Here is a 10992-nt window from a genome sequence, read left to right as displayed (position 1 = left end):
ACTTAAAAAAAGTGACACCCACAAAGGTGGAAAAGCCTTATCTGAGACTTTAGTGTACACTTACTTTATGTTCTCAAGCTTTTCTTTATAATCACAAAGACCAGAACCCTCCCCCCCCCCTTTTTTTTTTATTCTTCCCTAAATAAAAGCCAATACTTAGAACTCAGAATTTAGCCCCCTGATCTCTTGAGACCAGGGATTTGGGTGTGACAGAGAGTGCTGCTGACAAGAGGATCAAAGGCTGTATGAGCCCACAGAGGAAGGTGCCCTGGGATGACAAGAGGTGCCTGCAATGAGGGGAGGTGCCCTGTGATGAGGACTCAAATAGGTTTGCTTTCTCCCCCTGCTCTGACACCATATTCTCTCTCCATCCCTAAACTGCAGACCTGCTTCCATCTGGCTCCCAGGTTGGTTGCTGCCCTCCACTGCCCTGCCTTCTCTTCTGCAGCCATCCAGCCCCGGGAGCATTCATCGCCAGGATGCCAGACGCCCTGGAAAGGACGCAAGGGCTTGTCAAGAAAGCTGCTGGCTTCTTGCCACATGTTTGCAAACTGAGATCAGCCTTCAGGCTCCTCTTGTTGCTGTTTGTTTTCTCCTCTGTTCCTAACAGCCTCTGCCTGTGCTGTCACTACTGTCGCCCTGCAAAGAGGGGCTCAAACAAAGGTGTGGCAGCGGTTGATGTCTGGCTGGGCTGGTGGGACTCTGCTGGACATCCTCCTGTGCCTCCCAGCTCTCATGGGCAGGGCAGGAACTGACCTGGTACTTGTTTCAGAGGAACTTCTGCATTCCCAGCTGGTGCCAGGGAGCTGGTGTCTGCGGGTGGCTCAGCCCAGGGAAGGAGCATCGACTGGGATGTTCAATGCTGACATCTTTCTCACATCTCCCTTTGGAAGTGGCTTCTGGGACTAGCCACTGTAGAAAGACTGCACAGATCATCTCTAGAGCGCTTCTCTAGGTGCTTTTGTACAGCTCCTAGGTGGACACTTTGTTCCATGCATGGACAAGGCTTCAAAAGGTAAGTGTTAACCAGGCAGTAACAGGGGGACGTGGGAGGGAGCTGACTTCCTTGACTCTCTGATCATACAGTTGTTGCCTCAAGTGAGCGTGCTGACTCCTGAGCACCCAGGGCAGCTTTTCAGGGTGTATTGACCCAGAGCAGGACATTTACCAACTGTGTCATATCCCTGTGTCTCCCCGAGACTCCCTCACTAGGCTGAGAAAATTAATGATAACAGGTAACATTTGCAAACACCACAGAAATGTAAATTATGAGGGTCTTTATGGGCAATTATAGATGAGAAAAAAAAGGCATAAAAATGACCTAGGCTGTTCTCAAAGGGCAGCAATGACTATTCCTTTCACATGGTTATTTCAGACGTGGATATCAAGTAAGCAGAGCCCTAGCACAGCTGAAAGATGGATAACAGTTTTGCATCTGGAGAATCAGATCCTCTATCTGGTATGTGGATAACGAGCCTCCATTTTCCTCTGTACAGTCATAGCAAAGACTTGGATAACTTTATTTTAAACCAAGGATTTATCTCCTGCTGAAAGACTTTAGTGCTTAGTTTAATCTGGATTGCATGACTTCAGACACAATGGAACAAATATTTTGAAGTTTGGAGAGTGTTGGACAGTTTTGTAACTGTGCTTGTAGCTCCTACAGCAGCACCAAAATTCCCCATTTCATGCTGCTTTCTAACAGAAACCTCTATTGTCTATAGTGAAGACACATGTGAAGAGATGCTAAAACATATCTTTTATCTCTCGCTTCCACAGATGTGGCCTTGGCTTGGAAGAGTCTTCTGAAAGCCAAAGCAGTGGTACGTGCGGTTCAGGGAACACTTGCTGTCACATATCCTTTATCGCTCTGTATCTGTGCATCTGTGTATCTGTTGCTACCTGTGCATCACCTCCATAGAGTTTTCCTTCATGGATATAATGTAAAGTGATTGTTTGTTCTTTCGCAATGAACATATAACCTCTTTAATCATTTGCTAAATGACAAAGAGAGGATAAAGAGAAAAGCAAGGAACCTTACCAAATTTCACAACACTCTTCAAAATTAATGACAAGAACAGCTGAAGGTTTGCCTTGCTTGTGACTGAAGCCCTGAGCGGAATAATAGCTGACACTGAGCTGGGACATCCTCTGAATTCTCCCTGTCTTATTGTCCTCTTCAAAGGAAACATAATAATTTTTATAGCAGGCACAGCAGCTGCAATCGTAACAGTGAAATTACTTGCATGAATGCATATTGTCTAAATCATGCAGTGTTGCTTGTGCAGTCAAGGCCTGACACTTGTATCACACTATTTAAGTTACTGTCGGCTGGGGTTACTTCCAGCTTATGCTGTTTTTAAAAACATCAGAGCAGCTCTGGTAAAAACCCGAGGCACACATACATACAAAGTGTAAATAATGGAGAGAGGTGATTTCACCTCTTATCTCCCCAGTCAATTGCATTCTTTCCAACTGTAGGAAATACCACATGGAACATGCTCAGACATGCCAGTATTTACAGAGTAACTAGGAGCTGCAAAATTAATCAGAGACGCAGTGTATGCCAGCAAAAGGCTACCATGGAAAAAAAACATATGTCTCCCTTCAAAAGAAAAATCTGCCTTTTCACAGCTACAAAGGATTGAAAACAAATTTTATCATCAAATGTGGAGTTGTGCCAAATCACAGGCAGCCAGAAGAAAGCTTTGGCATGAAAAAAGCTTTGGTGAGTTCTGAGTTACTGGGAAACTGCTGAGACAGGGGACTGCTTTGGTGCTAGAGGGAAGGGAAGGTGTTAAAAGATGGTGAAAGGTCCTCTTCTGTTGAAGAAAGTGTATATTTTCAGCTATCTGCTAATGCTCCCAGAAGAATTTCACAATGCAGGAGTCACACCTTGCTGGAGAAAGTTCAGGCAAAAGCTGCAGCATTAATACCCACCAGCTACAGCAAAGGAAAAGCCACTTGTGCCTGACCTCTGAGGGTTTTTTTTCTAGAGATAACTGAAGTGATGTAAATACAGAATTTTGTTTATTTAATTTTGCACAAAATACATAATATGTTTCAAATCATCTCTAAAAGACAAAGTGGGACAAGAAAAAAGCAGGAAATTGAACGAAATTACACAAGACTCTTAAAAACTAATAAGACTTCACTTGTTTTTATTTCTGTATCTGCTGGGTATTTTGTTTTGAGATGGTTTATTGTCTGGGAACAGTTTAAGCTGCCAGCCTTTAATATTTATGGGTGCTATTTCCTCTATACGCAGTAGGGCTTTGTACCAGGCTCATGGAGATGGCCCACTGCCTGGACCCCGGTCGCGGTAACAAGGATAGCAAGAGAGGTGTGTTGAGTTGATCTGTTAGAAGATTTTTGCATGTAAATCTTTTCTCTTGCTCCCAAGCCATTTGAAAAAAGGAAGGAAAGATGAGATGAATGTTTGTCACTGGGTTTAAATGACACGGGGCACGACGTGACCTGGTGGAGCACATTTTAACGTCATGTACTACGGTACTCAAATAGCTGGGACACAGGGTACTAAAGGCAGCGTGGGTTTCTGTGCAAGCTAGTAACCAAATCCTCAGTCTGCCCCACAGGCCTGGGTGGCATGGAGACAGTGTTCACAGAGATTTTTACACCAAAGGACAAACTCACTTTTCCACCCCAGAACTGCAATGCTGGCAGGCTCGTTACCAAGTGTGAAGGAAATTGTACACAGGTGTCCGAAGAGACAGATTTGGTTGGGGAATAGTCCCCAGTAAAATGAACTGGTTTAATTTAATGGTTAAGGAACCTTTTTGACATTTTGATATTGACATAATTTTGCTACACTGTAGATGGGGAGAGGAACAGAGATGAAACAGCTATGAATGAGAAAAAGAGCAATGAGATTCCTCCAGCCTGCAGGTAAATAACAATCTTAATGTACAGCACTTGGCGGATGAGGAAGCATAGGCACACATAAAAGGATTTAAAATTCTGGGATGTAGGACCTTAGAAAAAGTTTAGCACCTTACTATTTATTAGAAAAAAAGAAAAAGTCACCAGACAATTTCACCCTCGGAAATGCTGACCAATAAAACAGTGGAACACGCCAATGGCCTGACATCAGTTCTCTGTGTCTGTCTGCCCATGCTTGTAATAACTCTTATCAGACCATGGTTCACTTTGTATTTTCCCAATATTATCTGCATTTGCCAAACTCTTGGTAATTGGCAAAACGCTGATCCTGTGGAGACACTGAGATCACCATAGGAGCATGTTCTAGAAATTCAGCTGTCACTCATATTAGCTGTCTATTGAATAATTTAATAATACACTCTACATGTTCAGTCTTGTTTTTCTTTTTCTTAAGAAAGGGAAACTGTGCTGCTCTCTCCCCTGCTTGGTCACAGACCTGTTTCCTTGAGAGCCCTGCCGTGAGCTCTGGCCCATCCAGAATGACCCCTCTCTCCTCCCGGGGCGACTCCTGCTCAGCACCATGCAGCCCTGCCAGGAGGGAGGCTGAGGATGGTGAAAGCACAGCTGGGACACGATCTCCTGCAAAGAGCCTGTACAGACCAAGATGGGACAATTTCAGGGAGCAGTCAGATTCAAGAGGTCGCGCAGTAGAAAGGGAAAAATCTCCCTGCTGTTTGCATCACCCACCTCGCTCCCCCGCAGGGAGCAGTCTGTTCTCAGCTGTCCCACATGGCAGCCGGAGCAATGCTCCTATGCCCATGGCTGTCCTGCTTCCTACATACCACCTTCCATCAGCCAGCAGGCCCAGTGATCAGAAGCTGGAAGAGTTGTGGAAGAAATCACCCCAAAAGAAGTTAGAACAACTCAAGAAGAGAATCCAGGAGCAGAAGCAAAAGCAGCAAGCGGCCTCTCAGGAGCAGAAGTGCCCGACTTCTGCCTATGCTAAAGAGCCACCACAAAAAAGACCCTTGAAGAGGAAGGTGTGCAAAGTGGCGTCTGCTCCTCCTGCTCCAGCTTACAGAGGTCAGTAGTAGTCTGGCATCTATGGAGAAAGGCTGAAACTAGCAGTGCTGAATAACTAACCCCACAGCTTCCACCTCACACTTTGGTTTATGTTAGGCAGCAACCGTGTTCATGTGATAAATTCATTTACTTCTGCAGCCCTTGGGGGAGCTGTAAACCTCCCTGTGCTATACATATCAGCCTGCTTACTGAGTTCACTCCTCCAGTGAATTTACTCCCCAGCACGCACAAATTTATAAATTTCTTTCCACAAAATAGGAAAGAATTTGCTGCAAATATATTCTTTTCTCCCCTTTCCTCCCTCATTCTTCCTTTTGCCAGATATAAAGCATGAAATGGGAAACAGCAGCACAGTAATTTGGAGAGGCATCACAGGTATTTAACGCAGGAATTCTGTAGTTCAGAGGCATTACAGGGGATTTAACGGTTCATTCAGTGGAACTAGTGTGGATCTGAAAGCAAATATTATTAGACTTCCTTATCCTGCTTTGCTGCTAAATTTGGGGCTGAAGTACCATTCATCTACAGCTGTCACTTTAGTTTAGGGTGATTTAAGATCTCAGGTTGCTGTGAGTAACACATGGACTCGAAGAGTAAGGGCTGCCTACGGCTAGCCTGACTAGCCTGCCCGCTTGGCAGTCTTTTCAGCCAACGGGGGATTACTGAGGGTATATTAGACTAGAGCAGACGAGCTGAAAAGCTGTACATAATAAATCTTATTGCTATAATAGCATTAGCATTAATTCATTGGGCACTATGATCCCTGTCACACACCACCAGCTTCCATGGGCTTAGATTTGCTCCAAATCACCTTTTACAACAATGTATGGAAGTATTTTATGGCGCTCACCTTGGGTCTGTGGGAGCAGACATCCGTGCTGCCGTCTCGCCCTTTCAGCTGAAATCAGGCAGCAATTTCTGTCATCACTGCGCAGCGTTACCCCTCCTAATACCCAGGAGCCAAAGCCACAATCCCTGCTGAGCCTCTTCTGAACATGCTCGGGGGGAAGGCTAGTTTAGGTTGTTCTTATCCCAGATCATTTTACATAACTGAGTTAGGGAAATACCAGACAAACAGTTCAACTCGCAGAACAGAGGCAGCCTCTGAGGCTGAGGATTAACAGGTCCAGACACTCGGTTCGGATGCAGCTTGTTCAGTTTGTCTGACTGTACTTTACCATTGAAAAAAGTGTCCCAGCTGCTTTGCCAGATATTACCTCTGTCAGATATCTGCAGCCTGGCCTAGGAAGCCTGCTTCTGCTTTGCTTTTTTTCTCTGGGTTTGGTGACTGCAGTCATGTCTGCAGTTTGATTTTAGCTGCATACTAATTCTTTTATGTATTTTTTTTTCCCCTTCTGATTAAAGACCAAAGAGAGAGAAGCTCAGCACGGAGAATTCAAATGCAAAGCCAGAGGCAGCCTTCACCCAAGTCCTCTGCTCTGGAGAGAACAGTGAAAGATAAATGTAAGGATGAAAATCATGAGAAGTTACACAAATTGATGGACAAAACTACTGGAGGTCAGTGGCATCTGAGCACTCACCTGCCAAAATCTTTAGCTGGTTATTAAAATAATACCAAATCCTAGGATCCGCAGTCAGGGACCAGGGCCTAGTTATACCAAGCAGGAAACAAAGAAAACCATTGAGGGAACAGATAAAAATCAGCATTTGTTCAAGGAGGCGGAAGACGACCACTGCCAGCACAAGGACACAAGGCTTGATGTCTAGGTTAGCTGCTGGTGAATTGTGCTGAGGCCCCCGGATGCGGTGTCAGACTGGCCACCTGATACCACTTTCTGTCACTGAAAAATAAGCCATACGGCCGAGGTGGGAAGAGCTGTCTGTCACTTATTCAGTTCTGTGTTTCCTAATGAATTAAGAGGGCCACCAAAAGGCAGGGATTTCCTGGCCTGCAAAACAGGGACCGAATCAAAGTAGTGAAAAGTCAGATGAATCATCCACAGCCTTACTACAAAGTCAATAGCAGGAACAGGAATCCCAGTCACTAGTTCTCAGTTTACTTTGACTGGTATGTCTAAGTGCAGATTTTCATTCCTGGTGCAATTTTACGCCTTTAACTTTGCATCGGAAATAGTTGCATTCAGGCTTTGTGGGGAGCAAGGCAAGTAGTGGAAGTGCTACGGGCACTGCTCACTCAAAGTGGTTGCATTTTACACTAGCCAAGGTACTAGATATGTAACTTGTGTGAAACAGAAAGAAAAAAATCCAAGCTATCTAATGCTGTGCAGATGAAATTATGACCATAGTGGCATCATGTGCTCTGCTACCTAAGTACTATTTAAAATGCATGAAATATATAATAATTTCCTTCTCCCTCCTTTTTTTTTTTTTGTTTTAATGGATTGTTTGAAAAATGGCTTGATCTTCCTCTGAGAGTGGGTCATAATAAGACCATGCCACATGAAGCATTCATCATTGTAACTGCCAGTGTCATGGTGTCTTTATTGGCTATTAGTTTCTGTCAGTGAAAGAGCCAAGGCAGGGCTACAAAGAGATGAATGAGGGGCAGAGGTCAGAGCCAGAGTACTCAGGAATTTGATGAATTATAAATTTGCTGTAGTTAACAAAAAATTAAGTCACAACAGCTATAAAATATTCATCTGTTCATAGGTAGGAAAAAACAGGAGGATATTTAAATCAAAAAATTTCCTTCTAGCAAGTGTTTTCATCAGGAATACAGACTGCTCGTGAACTTTAGCATCATAGTTTCTGTAGTTAATAAACACTGTGTAGATAAAAAAAAGATTTAATTAAAATCAGGCAAGATGGTGAAGTGAAGACTGTTAGATCTACATATTAATTTGTCAGTTGCATTCAGAGAAACTAAGACAGCATAGAAATAAATACATCCTGCATTTTTAATACTGCTAAACTAGAAAACAAAGTAATACAGCAAGGTGTTTCATTAAAAACACCGATGGATCTCAGCTGTCCCAAGTCCAACAAATTTTGGCAATTCCATCCGTGCTTCCTGCTGTCAAACACCAAAGAGCATAGGTCAGGTGAATAATCCCTTTGAAGGCAACTAAGTCCACGTGATTGTAAGAAGTGATTTCAGCCCTACAGAGAGTGAAGTTATTCCTTGTCTGAAAAACATAATTTCTCTTATGTCATGACCTAAACCGCACGATTAAGATGAGCCTCCAGAACATCTCAGAGTCTGCTGCAAATTCTGCTGATGTAGGTGGCTGTGACTCCTCCAGTGGCCATGGTACGGAGCCCAGGGCTGTTAGCGGAGGCAATGTTGCCTTACAGCTGTTGTTCACAAAGCAAAGGGGAATCTCAGGACAATCCCATTAACCAGTCAGTCTCTAAAAGTGCTTTGTGTCCAACAGATGATTCTCAGAGGTGCTGCACAGTCAGCTCAGCCCACCGACAGGTTTACTGAACAGAAGCTAGACAAGCTTGACTCGGTCAGTTGACTGAGTACTGAACCACATCTTTGAACTGAGGATGATACTGACTTAAGAGCAAAATCTTTTATTTAAAATAAAAAACTTGAATATTTTTATTGGGAGAGAATTTGGTGGGGAGGATTTCCATGCAAAAACCAAATAAGTACCTGTTTAGTCACCTGCTGCTGGACAACCTGGCCCAGGTTGCCCAGAGAAGTAGTGGATGCCCCATCCCTGGAAGTGGTCAAGACCAGGTTGGACAGGACTTTGAGCGACCTGGTCTACTGGGAGGTATTCCTGCCCATGGCAAGGCGGTTGGAACTAGATGATCTTTAAGGTCCCTTCTAACCTGAACCATTCTATGATTCTGTTTGCAATAAATACATAATTATGCCAGTGCAAGTACTGGCATGCTGTGAATGCAATCTGAAATCATGAAGTAAAACAGTGATAAATATTGTCCATTATGTGACACCACCTATTAAGCAAGAATCATTTGTTTGTGCTGCATACTGTATCATTTATTTTTGCATTATACATTGTCTCTCGTCCTCTGTCGTTCATTGATTCTTCCACACTGCATCCTGCTGATTCTCACCAGTTTAAAAATGAATTACTCTAGTGAGTTTGAAGTAATCACAAGGAAAATCACATTTTTGTTATCCCCCTCCCTCCAGTTCTCAAATCTGCGGGTACCCAGTAAGTACCAGCTGTCTGCAGCTGCCGTCATAGAATAAAGCTCTATGACGCTCTCAGATCAACGTCCCGACCTCCTCTGAGTGTTCTTGAGAACTCTGGGAGTCAATGGCTTCTGGGTAAAGCTTGTAAGAACTGTGTGAATGTGCTACAACTGTTAAATTATATAAATGTTAATGGTAAAGCCTTAGGAAATCACTGAACCTTCATGTGTTGCCCTCAACTGATTCATGAACCAGCTCTCTGTCAGTCGGTGAATAGACACTAGCAGAGTGACAGCCTCCAAAGTTTGAGCCCTTTAAAAATTTTTTGGTATCAAAGTAGCATCAACTTTTTGTTTCAGCCTGCTCTGACTGAAACTTTTTAGATCTCCCCACACCTTGAGTGTGAATCCTGGAAACTGCCATTAAAAAGATTTATGATAGAGTTACAATTTTCTTTCAAAGAAAATGTGAGGGTTTAATTAACAAATCCTTTGTTTCAGGTGCAAAGTTACCTGGTGCTTCTGCATGGAGAGAAGGTCAGAAGTTAGCGAGAAAGTTGCTTGGTCCACTTCCTACTTTTCCAAATCTGAGGAGCACAGCTGAAGAGCAGACCACAGCAAATACCTTTGGTACAGTTGCCTCTCTACTACACTAGTTGTTTTGGCACACAAAGAAAGAGATACAGCATCAGCATCACGTCCTGCACATAGTAGCACACTCTGCTCTTTAGCTGGGTTGGTTTGCCAGACACAGCTTCCCTGGGTCTACCAACAGCTGAAGCTGGCCACTGTGTTCTCGTTGTGCGACACTGACAAGCACAAGAGGTTTATGAGATAAAGGGTTTCACTGCCCATATATATTAAATTCTGAAGGGCCACAAACTGCACATCGTTTGTACAAATGGCCATTGCAACTTCAAATTTTGCGTTTACGGACTTGTCTTCTCCTTAGGGCGTTGCAGATTTTACAACAGACATACAAGCCTTGGCTACACATGCAAATAGGCCTCAGACCTATAATAGGAAGCAGGTTTTGAGATGCAGGATACAGGAATTGATACATCTCTGAAGTAATAACGCCACTGTTTTTTCAAAATGCTTCCCACAGAACCTGGTAGAGGATTTGTAGCAATGCCAGCAATGGAAAACAGCTCCAGAGAAAAGGGAAATGAACCTGTGGGGAAAAGCCCTGAATTCAAAAGCTATGTGGTGCCCCCCAGCAAGCCTATTGAAAGGGGCAGCAGTGCACCAACCAAGGGTACCAAACAAATACTCAGGAACCTGCATTTGCAAAGCCAGTGTCATGATGATCACAGACGTACCAGGCTCGTGAAAGACATTGAAAAAGGAAAGGTAGAAGTTCTGCAGCGATACCCAGGGATGCATTCTCCTTCATCTGGACCTCGGAGCATAACTCCCTCTGCCTTCAGGGGGGAGAAGGCACAATCTTCATTAATGGAAGATGGAGCCGAGCCCAGCCGCTTAGAAAGCTGCAGCAGGGGAAAAAGCACATCTCAGAGACAGAAAGGCTCAAGCAGCCCTGCAAAGAAAGGGTCTGAGAAAGAAAACCTTAAGCACCCTTCAAAGAGGAGGGTAAACATTAAAAAACCTCACCCCTACAGCCCTGAAATTGTTCAGGAATTTATGCAACGAAAGAATGAAGAAAGAAGGAAAAAAAGACTAGAAAAGAAAAAGTCTTTGGTGCAGGCCATGGAGATGAGAAATAAGAGACTGCAAGAAGTATACAGGAAACAGAGAGAAGCTATTGGAAAGAAAACGTGTTCTGACCAGCTGTGCAAGTTCATTGGGGAAACAGCATCTGCAAAAGAAAGTCCGCAGCCTAAACTTGAGCAAGTAAGTCGTAAAGGAGTGGCAGATTGAAACCCCTCCAATCTTGATTAGTACAGCACCATG

The 10992-nt window shown here is 43.8% G+C and overlaps 1 protein-coding gene across 1 annotated transcript in view; it reads left to right on the top strand.

Moving 5' to 3' along the window:
• The first annotated feature begins 650 nt into the window (after positions 1-650).
• Positions 651-10992, top strand: part of CCDC187 (coiled-coil domain containing 187) — a 44511-nt gene continuing 34169 nt past the window's right edge. Inside the window, exons 1-9 of the mRNA XM_074608908.1 lie at positions 651-1015; positions 1376-1459; positions 1780-1823; positions 2635-2728; positions 3837-3906; positions 4355-4983; positions 6349-6501; positions 9580-9708; positions 10187-10932. Of these exons, the coding sequence (XP_074465009.1) occupies positions 1417-1459; positions 1780-1823; positions 2635-2728; positions 3837-3906; positions 4355-4983; positions 6349-6501; positions 9580-9708; positions 10187-10932 (1908 nt within the window). The 5' untranslated portion in view covers positions 651-1015; positions 1376-1416. The remainder of the gene's footprint in view (positions 1016-1375; positions 1460-1779; positions 1824-2634; positions 2729-3836; positions 3907-4354; positions 4984-6348; positions 6502-9579; positions 9709-10186; positions 10933-10992) is intronic.

Source organism: Larus michahellis, chromosome 15, assembly GCF_964199755.1.
Source record: "Larus michahellis chromosome 15, bLarMic1.1, whole genome shotgun sequence".
Classification (NCBI taxonomy): domain Eukaryota; kingdom Metazoa; phylum Chordata; class Aves; order Charadriiformes; family Laridae; genus Larus; species Larus michahellis.
The sequence above is the reverse complement of the archived record's forward strand: the minus strand, read 5'-3'. Positions and strand labels throughout refer to the sequence as shown.